General features: G+C 43.2%; 1 protein-coding gene across 5 annotated transcripts in view; it reads right to left on the reverse strand.

Moving 5' to 3' along the window:
- Nucleotides 1–17420, reverse strand: part of sulf2a (sulfatase 2a) — a 41322-nt gene that overhangs the window by 9444 nt on the left and 14458 nt on the right. For 3 of the 5 annotated variants that reach the window (XM_026349493.1, XM_026349488.1, XM_026349490.1), the window contains exons 4-5: nucleotides 13994–14062; nucleotides 785–1032 (exon numbers count right to left, since the gene is read on the reverse strand). In XM_026349493.1, coding sequence (XP_026205278.1) covers nucleotides 785–983 — 199 coding nt within the window. In that variant the 5' untranslated portion in view covers nucleotides 984–1032; nucleotides 13994–14062. The remainder of the gene's footprint in view (nucleotides 1–784; nucleotides 1033–13993; nucleotides 14063–17420) is intronic. The other 2 variants (XM_026349489.1, XM_026349491.1) reach the window with 1 other exon arrangement.

Here is a 17420-nt window from a genome sequence, read left to right on the forward strand (position 1 = left end):
AAAACAGAGAGAGAGAGGGAGACAAGAGGAGGAGGTTGTACGATACGGATAGGAGAGTGAAAGGGCATTCAAACGGCATGGATTGAAATGAAAGGGATGCATGGCAGTTGGAATGGGAAAAAAGAGTGAGTGTTAAGGCAAAAAGAGAGCGTAAATGAAAATTATAAATATAGGGCATAAGGGAGTAAGAGCAAAAACCATTATGAAGGTGGTAAAAGAAAAGTAAATGAGGGAATAAATCTTTTAGGTAAAGTGTATCCCACTTTGATTCTTGTGTACTAAAAGCTTTTCACTCTGATGGTGACTGTTTGGGGAAACAGATGCTTGACCATAAATTCCTGCTTTTCAATGGGAGTCTTCTCACTAGCAATCACAGGAGGACAAAGGCTGTCACAGAGACCATTATGCAGCCACTCCAGTCCAATACGCTGCTAAAGGACTTAAGCGGGTAGGGAGATGGCCAGGGTTTGGCACCCTGACAATGGAAGCCATAGGCCGCCCTCATTTCATGCCAGCAATGGAGGAGTTGGCAAAGGAAGCACATGACTTTGAGTGGGTCAGTTGTTATGGTGCCAAGAGGCAGCATTAGGCTGACTTTCCCTTGCTGATTCTGTTGGATACACATTGAGAGAATATCCATGCCCATGGGAGATAGACACAAAGCAAACAGAGAGAGGCAGATGCACAGTCCACACACATACCAGTAAACACACACACACACACACACACACACACACACACACACACACACAGAGGAAAGGATTAATGGAGCTAAATGTGTTACCCAGTTCTATGTCCTGATCATCGGTGAGGATGAGGATGATGTTGGGTCGGACATTGCGAATGTGGCGGTCCCTCTGAAGACGAGACCTGAGGCGATATCCAGACAGGTAGCCGGAGCCTTGGGCCACTGGAAGTACTCCCAGCAGGGCAAGAAGAAGCAGGAGAAGAGGGAGAGGGGCGAAGAGCCCCCACCCTGCCATTTCACTCCCTTGCAGTCACACACTGGAGTCCGCAGCTTCTTCACTCAGCCTGACAGGACACAGGGAGACTGGTAAGATTAAAACACACACACACACACGCAACACAAAAATAGCAGATGCAAGCCCTGCGCAGCCATTACAGGCTGCTCTTCCATACAAATGCACCCGTTTGGGCTGAGCTCAGCTCGTTAATCAATCATTAATGATGCATTAGAGTGGTGTCATTGGCTGGATGTAATGATCTCTGGTGATGAACACATGGCTGCCAGGTTGGGGCTAATGGGCCTGGGCCTAGGGCCAGCTCAGGCCTCACTTCCCCATGAGAGGGTTAGGGGGATGTGAAGGATGTGGAGAGGTGGGCTGGGGTGGGGGCCAGAGGTGAAGGAGAAAGACAGGGAGGATGTGGGGAGAAAATGAAGACAGGGTTCAATGAGCAGAGTGACAATGTGACAAGAGAAGAGGACTTTGGTTCTAAAGAGAACTGAGAAACACTGACTACAAGGTCATTGAAAGCAAACTGCCTCTAGATGTACAGAAAATGACTATTTGCTCTCCTTGTTCAAGTTTAACATAATTAGACTCAAGTATGTGTTAAGTAGAGCTTTTTCTTAATTGATCTCTACATGCAGTTTGCCAAAATCACGCTAAAATCCTATTAGCACTCTAATAACTCTTCCTCATTAACAGTATATCCCCTCTGAGTTTACTATGTTGCTTATACTCTCCTGCAGCACCAGCTACTTAATTTTACAGTCTTAAGCATACACAACAAATAGAAACAACCATTTCTATTTTAGACAGCTACTGGTTCACAGAAAACAAAAAAAACATACTTTCTATATTCTTTGAATTGTAAATGTCTGATAAGTAACAGGTCAATGAAATATACATCTTAAAAGTGTTTTTAATTTATTAAGCATTCTTTTTCCAAATGTTATTAATACAAATGTAATTTTCATTTATACTGTCCGCCATTTAGAGCTGTTACTTGTCATTTTTTATGTCTTTATTTTTCATGAGACAGAAATACTGAACCTTTGGGCTTGTTTTATCATGGCACACAATCAGCGCAGCCACAAACCACAGTGACATTAATCATAAACACAGTTTACAAGGAGTTTGTCCACGGAAATGTTGGAGGTTTGGACATGTGTAAATGTGTGTGAGTCCACAATGAGTTTGTGGCCAGAGCAATCCTCATTTAAAGATGAAGCCAATAAAAACAACACACCTGTAGCCTCTCCCCCCGCTGGGAGTGCCACTCCTTGTCAACAACAACCAGACTGGAATATAGTACGGCACGGAAATAATTAACAGATACACAATTGACGGAGTGCCTGGTTGCACACATTCACCATATGGATCCATCAAATACACACTCAAGTCCTCGAAATCAACTAAATAAATAAAAGATGAAATATTTAAGGGAAGAGATGACTACAGAGACACATCAAGTGAATTAATTGTGAGCTCAGCGTAGGAGAGCATCCCTGTAACACCAAGCGCTCTCTGTTGACCAGATTGTGCTATTTAAGGTCTTCCCTAATGCACTCACACTCACATACAGTTTATCCTCCATGGTTTTGTATTGCATACAATGTACACACCTACGCAGTATACACAACAAGTACATAAATACACACACACACAAGAGTGTGCAACAGCAGCTGTGTCTGCTCTGCTTTCCTACTCCCAGGGCATGTGGTTCCTCCCTGAAGAAACACATGAGCTCTGACCCTGGGCGCTGTGCTGTTTGAAATTGTCCTTGCTTTTTTCTCATGCTCTCTCCCTGCCTGCATCCCTCTTTCATACCTGGCATAGGATGAAAACAAGACACCAGCACAACACAAAAATCCCCAAGAAAAAACAGAAACCCATTTTTAACCTTTATCTGTATTCAGCACTGAACATCCCACCATCAACATGGATCCCATGATATCTACAGTGAATAAAGAATAGATTGATGCTACTAAGCTGGTCCTCTGTCATTGGTGCCTGTTTTGAATTAGTGAGACAGGTACAATACATGCATTTGACAGCTGTTCAACTGATGTGGGCAAAACCTGTCAAGGAAGAGGCACAAAAACAGTCTTGATTTACAAGAAAACATCTTGCTTGATGTTGCCCACTGACCTATCAATAACCAAGTATGTCAATGTTGTCTTATTGACATGCTATGGGGGTGGATATTTCCTAACATTACTCCCATGTGTCCAGCCTCCCTCCCCTTGATACTGAAGACTAATTGGATGTTGAGGCTTTTATCAGGTGACTGACACACACGGTCCTTTATTTAAATTTTTCTCCCTTCCTCTCTCTTTCATCTACACATATTATTTATCTCTCCGGGTGGCAGATGCAACATTAAACTGCAAGAACTAAAAAGCAGAGGAAACCATAATGACCAAAAAAACATAAACTATTATACTTTGAAGAAATGTGGGAAAAACAAAAATGGACAACCACTGGGAAACATTATTTAGCCAAGCTAAATATGCAGTCTCCAACAACACAACCAGTGTGATGGTTTGTACACATTCATAATGCAAGGCGAGCCGTGTTGTCTCTGAAAACTAGGATGATTTAGAGCTTTTTCTCCTGACAGAGGTCTGCCCACATCAGCTTTTTGCACTAAGTGAACTGCGAAGCGCTGAATGCTGATTCAGCCCGATAAGACAGAATGAAAGAGGAATTTTTGCCATTTAGACAAAAGCGCAAGACAACATGAGTAAATATAACTCTCAGCAAAACTCATTAAAGGCTGGCGGCTTGGAGAGGAAGGGCCAGGGAATAAGCCAGCAGAATATGAGATCACAGGAAATAAGCTTCTAAAAGCATGCGTGAAGAACAAGGATCATCTGAGGTTATACTAATGCCCAGCGATGCCTGGAAGTCAGAACAGAGGAGAAAAGTTTAGCTCTTCAGTCATTCACTTGTAAAAAGGCTCTAAGAGACAGCAGCACTGCATCACCAGATAAAAACTTAATGCCAGCCATCTTTTATTGATAAGACTGAATTATAGATGTCGTGACAACAGAGCTGGCCATGTCACAGCATGGGCATGTAAGACAGTGGCAAGAGTGGAGAGATGAAAACACATACCAGATCAACAGACCGATATGTTACATTGCCCAGCAACACACATCTGTACTTCAAGTATCACAGTTCAAGTGAGGCAGTAAGAAAGCCGAGAGAGTGCTTGATAAATCTTCCAAAGACTGTGCAGAGGCGTTAATGTACTTTTTCCCCTATAAATAAAACACCTTGGGCTTCGAAACAGGCATAAAGTCTGATTCATCCAATCTTCAGCCCCCTGAGATGACAGAATATGAGGAAACCGGAGGGAAAAAAAACAGACATTTATTACATATTGAAGGGAGACGAGTCATGGCGTACACTTGCAATTTAATCAGCAGTGTCTCATAATGCATATGAAATATGGAGGCGAAAGCCCACAAGCTTGAAGCCAGACTCTTGAATTCTCTATTACCAATGTTCTGAGACAGAGAGAACTTGGAAGAAAGAGACAGCAAAAGTGTGACAAAGGGGAGAGAACCTGAAGGCATTCAGTATGGCGTGAACAAAGCATGAGCACTTCTTTTTACGCAAACATGAAAACTTGATTCACCGACCATCATTTCCATATAAAACAGAAAAGAATAAAACAGAATGCGGTAGTGCAGAACTTCTAGATCTCTTCTGAGAGGCGTTCTCTGCACTTTTGCCCTTTTCTGTACATTGTAGTGGTGGAAAACATAAAGGAAGTGGCCAGGGAAGTTTAAATAGACACATCCAGTTCTGAACATGGCCCCCTGCAACATTATCAAGCCCATCCTTTTGGTCATAATTGAGGCTGGCAGGGCTTTGCTAATGTGTGACTTTGTTCCCATTGGCCTGCCTCGCTCTGAACAGAATGTGCAAAATCTCTAAGGACCCTTGAATTTACCAACAAAAGTTGGCATTCAGATGCTAATTCTGCAACGGTATGCATCTATGTGAGAGCAAGTTTCTCTCAGGGGAGTCTATGAGTGTGTGTATGTGTACTTGCGTGTTGTGTGCGTGCGTATGTCTCAGTGGAAGGAGGTGTTTGCAATTCTCAATACAGTATGGAATGCTTTTTTCATGATAATAAGAAGCCATGTTTGTTGTAATCCTCCATCTATCATTCTCTGCTTGCAAGTCTCTGCTGCACCACCAGAATCTGGAGAAACAAAGTTATTTTCAATCTCGTACATAAATGACAGCGTGTTCCAAAATCATACCAGTTACCTTACTGCAAGCATTTTGTTCTTCTCCGACCCTGTAATCAAGGTATGAATCATTTTTAGGCAACTAAAACATGTATGTAAAGCTAGGGAAAGGCTGCCATCATGACTAATCTACACCAAAATCCACTCCTATACTGTTCTCTGTGCTGTAACAAATGTTATATGGGTAGATTTGAGTGGTTGCAACTAGTGACATCATGACAGGTGATGAGGCTATTAATGTTGGCCTGATGACATCTAAAACAAAAGCTCTTTTAACAGGTCAGCAAAGTCCATCCAGAGTCTCTAGTCCTTGGCTGATAACCTTGAAATCATATTCAATAACTCTCCCACTGATCTTTAGTTGAAAATAGCACCTCCACATTCTTTTGACAAATGTGCTTTTACTTCTTAATAACTAACTTTAATAGTTGGGAATGACAAGAGATAATGCGGAGGCTGATCCCATTCACCGGGAAGATTTAATTTAGATTTCCCTCAGGTTCCGATAAGCACGACACTCTGCAGGCATTTTGAAATGACAGTCAGAACCTGCACAGCAATTTTCTGTTTGAATACGCAGACACAAAAGAGCAGTGGTTAGACTTTAAAGGTGACAAAATGAGATTTCTGCTGTGAGGAGAAGACTCAGCTGTGAAATATTTCTTTCTGCATTTACTGTGAAACTGTTTTCCCCTACATTTGCACGTGCTACTTTTCTTGTTTATACATTACATTCTTCCCTCGCCTTTAGTACGACGCAGGATGTGCTTCCCAGGCAGTGGAATATAAATGTGCAATTTAAGCACTTAACACATTATTAATCCTGTGGTGAGTTTGTTGTCCAAAGAAAGGGGTAAAAAAATTCATTTCCCTGGACACACACACCTAGATTTAGCTAATAGGGCCAAAAATACATGGAGTCCTAGTATGGGAAACTGGCAAGGCACCAATGTAGGTTCCTTGTAAATGAAATTAAATAGTATGAAATATAATGACATTGTAGCCTTTAGTCTGTAAAGAAATTGCTTTCCCAGTTTGTTCTGGAAGAATATGAACCAGCATGTTGGGATGAGCTGGAACTCAGCTTCCTAAAGGCTAATTCATACAATCTGTATACAGGTGGTATACACGCAAAAAATTTCAGTCCAGGTGAAATAGAGGCCTGTGCACACTAGTGTGGGTACAGATCCGTTGTATGGAAAGTATGAACTTGCCTTAAGAAAGCATTCACTCAAAGATTGTTTTAATGCAGCCCCCTTGGTTGGTGTGAATGTGCTGCTTCATGTACAAAGACACTGAGACAATGAAATATGATCCAAGGAAATCCTGCTGCAGGGACACATTGTGTGTTTAAAAAGCTGTAACGCAGCACAATTGGTATGTGGTTTGTAATGCTCACTGGTGGTCTGTAGAACTCACAAACAGGATTGTACAACTAGAAAGTAATCGTGGCTGCACCTGTTTCATCTCTGATCATGAGGATTCACATCATAACGTAATCTACCAATAATACTGGTGGTTGTGTCATTTTGCTGATGCTAGTCCCAGCGGCTTTAAACGCACTGACACACGTCCACATATTTTAACTATGTATTTTTTCCATTTAATTGGTGATTTAAGAGTAAGTTACAAGGAAATGGGATTAAACAGAAGAGGAAACAAATTCATAAATTAAAAATGTAAACACAATGCAATGACTGTCATAGAAAGTCATCTCCTCCAATATTCACACTATTGTGTAAAGGGTTTCAACATGAAAAAAAAAAAGAATGATGGGATGCTGCTGAGTGAATAGTTTAGTGGAAAAAAGAGGGTGAGGAAGAGAGAGTGAGAGAGAGGTAGGAAAATAAAGAAACTGTGATGATTGTGTTCAGTTCAGACAAAAGGCCCAGTCATGATGTGTTCTCACTGGAGAACAAAGAGCTCTGACAGACTCCCTGAGTCTGCTCTGTTGACTATAAATGTACCCCCCCACCCTCCAACACACACACACACACACACACACACACACACACAAACACACACACACACACACACACAGGCAGGCAGAGCAAAAGACAGACACACAAAAACACCCACACTCTGTGTATCAGACTTCAAACTTCTCTCTCCGACAAGGCGACATAAAAGAACAGTTTGGCTAATTATGTCTGAATCTGTAAGAAATGAGCAGCATCGGATTGTTTTATTGTTTTCAAATTGTTTGGCTCCAGCAGCACTTGAGGAATATCACACAGCCACTCTCTGACTTTTTGTCTCTGCCGCGTTTAACAAACTAACTCGGGGAAGATATTCCTCATTATGAGCTTGAATCGCAGCCACATGATAAATAACGATGTCAAAACCTGCTTCAGCAAGGATTTTGGTAAATGAATTAATTATCTATTCATACTAGACAATAACATGATATTAATAAAATAGATAACATTTATTATTATGTCTTAAATGCTAGTTTCCACTTTAAATCACACATCCACTTCGCTCTTGCCCTAGGTTTCCAGCAGCAACTGCGTGGCATGTAGGGCTAGCCACCCAGCGTGGTGGCCCAAAGGCTTTTTGCGGAGCTTCAGTCAGGGTCCACTTCAGGGTCACGGCACCTACCCCTCCTCCCCAAAATCCATGTGGTACGCTCCAAGAGAGCCCAAAGAGAACACTGAGGTGTTACAGAAACACAAACAGAGCCCTGATTGTCTCTGACTTGGGTTCAACCCCCCACTGCCCCACCTCCAGGGGTTTAAGATTGAGAGAATGAGCAACTGTCAATGCTGTTTTGTAAATACGTAGCTGTTTTCACTTTAGATGGGTTTATTCAGTTGTCAGAGGGAAATGTGCCTGCTTTGCAGTCACCTAGTGTCCTTGCCTTTCCTTTTCCTATTAAGGTTTGTATGGGAAAGCGATTGTGGTGCGTCCGAAAGACCAGCACAATTGCCAGCCCCTTTGAGACAGGGGTTGACAACTGAAACAAGCGAGCAAGCTGGTGGACAGGGCAGCCTGCTGAGTGATTACTGTTTCTTATTGGCACTTATTGACCAGAGGCAAAGCCCCCCTACAGTGTCTCACATCTCAGCTAAATGGATTACAGACAAATCAGCCGGGGCCCATTGTTCCACCAACCTAACTACCTCACTGAGACCGCAGTGTGGCCAAGTGACTTCTGCATGACACTGCGTAACTGCTACACCACTGAGAAATCAGACATAACTCAAAGCACGAGCCGCTAATAACTCTATGATAGTAGAAAAGCTTGATGAGAAGAAAATTACTGGGATGCACACGGTGATATGTATCTGTTCGACGTAATGCAATTATGCCTCTAAACAATGCTGTCTCTCTCTGGTTCATAAGCTGCACATGTTGGTAAAATGAGATTATGTTCCACAGGACTTGTAGATTTTAAGCTGTCATTTATTGTGTTTTAATTACATGCCATTTCTCTCCCATCATCAAATTAGCACCTGCAGTGGGGACTGCTCCTAATGGCCCTGACTTAATGATGATTACGTTACTGGTTTCAACTTTCAGTAAACAACTGCCCTCCCCCCTTCTACATAAATTACAGACATCCCAGACAAATCAATACGGTGGCTGGAAGTTATACTTCAGCCGCTGTAGAAGTGATCACTTCTAAAGGCCTGGAATTCTATTACTCGACTTATAAACAATGGCTGCTGACTACTCAAAGAGGCCTAACACAGTAGAGCAATGTTTTACCATGGTCGCCCCACTGTTGGGTCTGCAGGCACTGGGGGGGGGGGGCATTTTCTCTGGTGTTAAGCACACCCTTGGGGGTTGGAGAGGCAACAACTACTTCTTTACTTCTTCACTCCTCCCATTCTCTGTCCTAACTCCCCAGCTTCACTGCCTATCTTTCTCTGGGCCCTTTTGTTAGTGGATTACTGGGGGTTTAGAGACACACAAACTGATCCATCCCTCCCCTATCAGTACCACACAGGGGGTTAAGACTAGAGCACAGAGGAGAGACCTCCACACAATGATATGAATTACAGAGGCTTTCAACGTATGACCACTTATATTCCTCCATTTGCTCTACTCAGAAATCACCACAGCGCTATTCCGCACTTGCGGTTTTCTCAGCAGGAGTCATGGGCTATTTGCCAAAAACAGGACAGTTTTCTGAATTTGTAACAACACCTACAGAGTTTTTTTTAACCAAACTTTTTTGTCTTTTGCTCAGTTTAAACACAAACATGTGTGAAGGTCCTTGTAAATGTCCATAGTAAAAGACCAGTAAAAATACTCATAACACACAAATGAGCCTCAGGTGAAATTGCAGCACTGTGTAACTGCGCACAGCCCACATCATCCCTCCATATTGTGAGAGAGCAGAGGGTGTCTCCTCTACAAGTCAGCATTCGTCTCTCCGAATTGTCCCTGGGACAGCTGCCCAGACAACCCATCTGTCTGTCCTGACCTGTGTTTGGGACCATAGGGGGAGCCTAAGTGGCCCATGAAGGGGGTCTCTGGCATGTTGCCCGCCCGGTAATGACAGTTAAGCTGCCAGTGGCTTGCCTAACAGCTCTGGAGGTCTCTCTGTGGTGCTACAGTATTGATATTGTATCAGATTGCGAAGGGCTTGGCAGCCTTTTAATGAAAGCTCAGATTGATCAGGCGGTTGTGGCGCTTCCATTACTGTGGATGATACTTATTGGTTGTCCCTGCAGGGCTGACCTACCTCTGATCTGTATCTGATCACACGCTTTCACTGGCCGATAAATATTAATGTTGAATTATGATATTTCTTTATAATAATAAAATAAAAACACTTTACTGGTCAAGCATGGCTGAAATAAACTATTCACTGACAAGTGTATTTGCTGAAGTAACAAACATACTATCTGAGAGCATCAAGAAGGTTCAGGTGAAGGCTGTAACAGCTGAAACAAATTCAAGGACTCATTGTTTGCCAAAGTCATCAAGTTTCAGAAACTGGAAATACGTTTTTTTTGCACTGAAACTTAAAATCTGTTTCTAAGATAAAAACCAAGCAATAAAACATTAAGTTGCTGTGATCTCAATAATTATTCCTCCAAATAGAAATACTTTCTCAGCACTTACACAGAAGAATTTGTGTTTCTGTCAGGAATTGCTGAAAGAACAACTAACACTAAACAACACCTCACAGCACACACACACGCATTAAACTGACTCACCCACCCACTCAAACAGGAGAGAAGAAGCTGAAGCTCTTTTCTTTATCTCGGTTCACTGAGGGCTCACTAACTGGCCAACAGAGGTAAACAAAGTTCAAATAAACAGAGTGGGAGAGAGAAAGGAGTGAAAGAGATATTTTAACTACTTGTCTGTCAACATCTGTAATGGTTCTTCACCTCTCTGTCCCACTTTTTTCCTCTGCACCTGCTTGCCACCATGTGCTCATGTCAAGGTCGCAGCAGTGGTCTCTGGGACTTGACTCTCTCCTATTAGGCCTCCATTAGGCGCCTGTCAGACAGGCAGCCAGCTGTCACCCCCCTTGTGGTTGTGATCATTCACCCCACTCAGTCTCTGCTCTCCCTCTGGGATGTACTGCAGGAAAAGGAACAGGATGGAGGTAGAAATGAAACCTCTGCTCAGTACTCAGGGGAGAGAACATTGTGATTACTTTTCTGTGGACCTTTACTACTGAAGCAGCTGGGAGACCGTTCCATGACATGCCACGATTGGTCACACTGAAATGCAATGTGAAAAAAATCTAATACTGAATGCACTGTATTTTTAAAGGGTAGAAAAGGTACATGTTGTGATTATGTCCTCTTCAAAACGTTCTCCACTCATACCCAATGGCAACCTGCTTGCTGTCTCCATCATCTATTAAACATGAATTAGCAACACCTCCATCAACTTCATCACCCTTACGCTGTAATTAGAGCTGTGTCAAAGCGCAGAGCGCGGCCCCATTTTACTAACGGGGTAATTACCGCACCACCAACCCGCTCTCTGACCTTACTCTGCTTCATCTTCAAACTTTCCTATTGCACCTTTCTATCAGTTCAAATAGAACATAAAACACCAGCCAGGGCAGGGGGTACACCCCGCTTTTCAAGCACGGGGGTATTAATAGACACCTATAACCTTTTACTGTGGATCACACTGAGCGAAAAGGTCAATCAGATTCATGAGAAAGGCGTTGTGGATGAATGTCTGTGGTTAATGAATGTTGTATAGCACCAGAATTGTTGCTGTGCACTCCTACATGCAATGTAAAAAAGCATTAAAAATAAATGGGGATCAAAGTCAATTTAAGAAGCACATAAAATGGCCTGTAAATTCATAGGCTAAGCAGACAAAAGAGGGACAGGGATACAGTGTCTCAGTCTGAGGAGGAGAGAGAGACACTCTTTTACCGCTGTAAAGATTCAATCAATTATCCCAACATTGTAGTTAAGGGAGGGTAAAACACTATAAGGGAAAAGCTATGAGCCAGAATCTCCTCCAGCTGTCCTGTGTTGTGCGCAGGGTGGGCAGTGGTGACATACATGGTGTTATGCTGTGTTTAGTGAGCATCTTGTTGATTGTGCAGCTATAAGTTGGAAAAGACGATGAGCGCCTTTGGTGGAATTCAGATGAAACCTCCTTTCATCACCATCGCCCCAGCTTAAGCTAGCTAAGTGGTTATGCAAGTGGGCAGAAGAGCTATTTTTTCAAGTGTGGAGAGAGACACACACACACACACACACACACACACACACACACACACACTCTTTATTCACAGCTAGCCACTTCCTTACAAATAGAGAGCCGACTTCCCAGCCTGCTGAAGGGAGCTGACACACAGCGGAAGAATGAACTGTTTCTGTGTTGTTACTATAGAGGCTTGGACAGTGTGCCGAGCGGCCTGTGTTTCGCCTGTGTGTGGTGTCGCAGGTTGGCACCATCACAGGGGGCTTTACTGGGGTCCCGTCCTGAGCATCAGGCAGCATGCCCAATGTTGACAAAGCCTGGTATCGCCTGCTGTCAGCCCATTTTGTGTGCACCCGGTGGAAAGAATCAATTAGGGCGAGCTCACAACAGAGTACTTTAATATTTGACTTTTAATCAGTGGGCAGAAGGCAGACTGGGGCATGGAAGCAAGCTGGCAGTTTCTGTCCTGCTCATGTGGAAAATGAGGGTCAGGAAAATGCTTCCACAATGTGCATGCCACACCCCAGGGAGAAAGTGAGGAATCAGTCTGAGGAAAAATTGCCATAAACAACAGGCTATTCCCCCAAAGTGTTAAGAGAAAATATCCCTTTGTCACTCAGATCTTATGCAACCAGCTGCAGGGAATGGATGAGAAATATCACACAGCTCTATCCATAAACAACCAGAGCTCTGTGGAAGGGGCAGCGGTTTAGGAGTAGAAGACTGCATTGATGAGGTCCTCACTCAGCAGATGAACTGCACCTTTGAAGAGTTTCCCTTGAATGCCTTTGGCTTTTATCCTGCACTGCCGAAGGCCCCCTCTGCCAGCAAGAAGAGGAGGAAGAAAGTCAGAGGTGAATGCTGTCCTCACGCTGAGGTTTTGAAGTGGAGATCAGACCTCAAACAGAATAGTTTACCAAAGGCACATCATTCACCTGTCTGCTCTTGCTAGTGTCACAGAGACAAGAAGAAAAATCAAAGTTCAGCTTCGTCAAATGCTCCGTCAAGAAAAGTTACGTAGCCAGGCACATTTCTTACCCACAAACAGACTATCTCGGCTATATTAGCAGCCATTTGTAGTGAGTTGTTTGCTAATTAAAAAGGAGAGCTGATTACAGTCGCTGATGATACTGATGTTTTTGCAAGTGATAATGAGTCAGCTGTGCACAGCTGTGCACATAATGTGTCCACATGTGCTGAGAGCTGCTTCTGCTGCTGCTGTCCAACTGTTCACACAGGATGACTCAGATCAAAGCAGCGACACTAGCATGTTACTGGTAAAGAGCCAACAAGTCAGTGGTAGCAACGTCCAGATCATGCAGCAAAAAATAAAAACAAAAACAAAAACAAAAAAACAAAACACCTTTTGTAAAAGTCATTGTCTCTAGAAACTGTTATGCAATTAAAACATGGCCCATGGTATTACTGCTTATTTAGCAAAGACAAGATGTTGGTTTATGACCTCCAGTCCCAGGGGGTGAAGGTCATTTTTCAGCTACTGATTTAATAATTCTGAGCTTTGTAGCTCGCTCATTAATTCTCACAACCACTTCCCTCAGCCTCACCTCATCCCCACTCTCTGCATCTTTCATTTTACTCTCTATTCCTCTTCAAAATTACTATTTGGACAGGCGGCCACAGAGGGGGCATGTACTGTGGCCACAATGCAACCCACAACACCCACAGCTGTCTTTGATCAATGATTCAGTCTCAGTGGGCCAAGAATAACCATCCTCTTATTTTTGCAGAATGAAATGCTAATCACTGGCAGGCAAAATGGGCTGATGTGACTGAAGCACTGTGATGCATGAGATTCCTCTGGAGGTCATGATTCTATCCCAACTGTGTTGACGCTAACGGTAGCATGCTGTGTTGTTAATTTCTTTTGATTTATGTAGAATCCATGGTAACTGGGACAATAATCACAGCCTGACTTGGCTCTAAGTGGGATACACGTATAGGTAGAAATACGGATTAAAAAAATACATGCATGATAGGTCAGAGGGAGACTACATCTATTGCATTCTCTTTTATTCTATGTGTCAGAGAGAGGAGAGAGAAAACTGATTTCACAGAGAAGGTAGGTTCACCTCTCTCACACAGTGCGGTGCACACACTTACCTTCTTTTCTAAACAAGCTGTTTCTGATACCCCCCACTGAAATCAGCTTCTTACTGCCAAGTTCTGTATCTGTAAGCAAACACAAAGTCCAGAGTGGATGAATACTTGGAACATATGCAACTTTCACTTAGGAGCTCAAACTGAGCCAGATAATCTCATATCTATGCCAGTCTGGGTATATTTTTTTTCAATCTTTTTACATAACAAATATGGTGTGCATTCTGATTCATCCATGCCGGATGATGGTCTGTATTATCTCCATCCTATCTATAGACATCATAGCCTCAAGTCCAGATGCCACTCCCAATCACCACTCCTCCCTCACACATACCCAGCGGATGGAGATGCAGTGTTTTAGAGGAAAACACTGTGACGAACTGTGAGATATAGAGATCAGCAAGCGCACGTGGCATGTCATTCCACATGGTTTATAATCATATGTATCTGCAAGTATTCACACAAGTGGGAGGCCAAGGAGGCCAGCAAGAGTTCAGGAAGTGGTTTAATTAGACCTCTGCCAGAAATAGAAATTAAAAATGGTCCAATTTTTAACATAATTACCTCTCACCCCCCCAGGACATTTTAGTGATGGTGATGATAATCAGTTTTTTTTTTTTTTGCTGTAATGCTAGGTAAGCACTGCTCACTTTCAGTCAGACAGACATGTAAATCCTTATACTGATTTAAACTACATGTACAAAGCAGCTGAGGTACAGAAAAATAACTGTTTTCACCCTGCTCCTTCAATCAAGCTGTCATCTAACACTGTCTCCACCTGCCTTCCATCGTATGAGCTACAAGGCTTTGTTCTTTGTCTGCATTTGAAGACATGTTGACAGGAGTGAAGCTGTCTGATCCACGTTCTGATTGGACAGGTGTCAGTGTCCGACGTGAACATCTTAGCCGAGCCAAAGCAATCTCCATAGCCATCCTGTGTCTTAATGTTTCTCTACTGAGCATCTACTGCTTCATATGCAGTCTTCAGTGGTAATGCGCGCGCACACACACACTCAAACACACAGCTCTGTGGAATGTGTAGCAAGGCTAGGACTATGCAAGAGCGTCTTACAGACCCACATGTGCACCATCTCCCTGGCCGGACTGACCCCAGCTGCTCTCTGTCTGAGCCAGCTCTGCCAGTGACTCATGGGCATCAAAGAGAGATGAGGCTGGACACCTGTGCCTGTCTGTCTGTCCATCTGGAGCAATAGCAAACAAAACCTAAACCTCTGTCAGGGCTTTTCTTTGCGCTTTGTAGCATATTCCTAGATTGCTTAACACATAACTGACGTAGACATTCAATGCCAAGGACACAACGAGGAGGAGGAATCTCAGCTGTGTTTCAACAATACAAAACAGCAGGGACATCATTTATTTTGACAGGATTATATTTGGCCAAAGATGACATCCACATAAACTTGCAGCATTCAGCAGACACCGCAGGCTGCAAATGGCAAAAGTGATTTACCTTCTTTTTCTCTTGCTAAAATAAAAGGAGTGACAGATTTAATATAAATAAGCAGAGAGGGGGAGGAGGAAGGGAGGGGATTGAAACAGGCTGCGGGTGACAAGAAAGTGTGACAAGCGTGGCAACTGAGAGAAAATGTGACACCTGGCCTTGTCCTTGATGTGAATAAGAGGATGATACATCAAAAAGTGACAGGGCAGAAAGATGGCTATTACCCAGGCGAAGAGGAAGTAGAAGAAGAAGAGGAGGAGAAAGTGACTATTTTTAGCATTGAAGTAAAAATATGCCAGGGTTTCATTTAATATTCCTCTCCATACAGTGCTTCTGTGGTAATGAATCATGTTTTATTAGTTACAATAATCTCCTGTTCTCAGCAGAGTTATACCATACCATATGACATATTTAAGCAATGTATTCAGATGTTAATAAATAAAGGTAATAGCGTGACTGCATCCTCCTCTGACTGAGATAAGCTGGAATGAGCCGTCAGTCTGCTCAGACTGATCCTGATGAAGTTTGACCGGGAGGGTAAATGAGCGGGAGCCTGAGGCCATGTTTGCTTGATTGGCTCCATTCTCCTTGTCAAGCAGGAGGCTGATTGATTTCAATGGGCTGGATCCCCGGCTCTGCTCCTATTGATCCATCATCGCCAGTCCTGTCTCTTCCCCAATTAACAGTTCACTAATCCGCCACTATGGAGCACTCCTAATGAATACCACCTTCCTGCCAACATCTCAGTGTTGTATTCACCACACTTGCCCGTCTTTGGTGCTTTCTCACTTCATGCCTCACTTTTGGCTGCAGCTCCCCCGCTCCACTCGTAGTTCATACTCAGTTACATCTGAACAATAATATATAGAATTGACATGGATTTCCGATGAGGGAGCATTTGGTTAGCGAAGGAATCACACAGCTCATTAAATGTAAGCATCCGTACATCGCTGGGAATCAATGGCTTCACCGGCAGCCAGGTTTTAAGGATTAGAATGAACTGAGCCACTTTGGATGTAGAAATCTGGGATGTGTCTGGGTGTCAGGCGAGGAAGATCAAAAGATTCATTAGATTAGAATTAGATCAAACACAGTCAAAAGTAGTGAGGACAGACAGAGGAGGAGTGTGTGAGAGTGAAAGTGGTTGACGTGAGAGAAACAGAAATCCACACGCAGGAGCCAAAAACCTGTCTGACTCAGAATCAATTTAATTGCCAGGTACATTCAGATACAAGGAACCTGTCTGTCTGTTTTCTCCAGAACTTTCTCCAGAACTTGGCACATTAATCTCTTGAGGTGCCCACCTTGAGGGTGCAGTGAGAAAAAGCAGTTCAGTCACAGGTCAGTTATGCCCGTTGCACGCCTTAAACCCGTAATCCCACTGCTTTGGTGGAGTGAGAAAATCCAATTTCAGAGATCTGTAATTCCATAAACCTTATTAAGCACAACAATGGCTTCTACACCCTGAGGGAGAAGCATGAGGCCAGGGTGAGGGGGCAACGTGGGGTGGGTAGCTGATGTTGTGGCCAGGCTAAACACAGGCGCAGAGAGAGGGTGATGAACACAGAAACGCAGATTAAGGTAGAGCCGAAGTGTAGCAAATCAGGGAAATGAACAAGACAGAAGTGCTCTGGCACGACTGCACTTCTACTAACTTACCATGACTAGGGACAACATGATGAAATGGGTGACACACTAAGATTCACACGGTACAATTTTTAACTTGCCAGTCACCATTAACACTCAGTATCCTCACTGCTGCCGAACTCGTCCTTGTTTCACCCAAGTCTCAAATTGTTTTGCAATTTCTTGAATTTGTCACAGCTCTTGTCTTCTCTTTTCTCTTTATTATTTACCATTTAATCCCTTCTCGGCTTGAAAGGCCTTAGCAGGGCAGACAATTTTGGACCATGTTGTATATGTTCACATATAAATGTAATGTCAAAACAGAAAATAATCTGTCTCAGT

The sequence above is a fragment of the Anabas testudineus genome, chromosome 5, assembly GCF_900324465.2.
Source record: "Anabas testudineus chromosome 5, fAnaTes1.2, whole genome shotgun sequence".
NCBI lineage: Eukaryota > Metazoa > Chordata > Actinopteri > Anabantiformes > Anabantidae > Anabas > Anabas testudineus.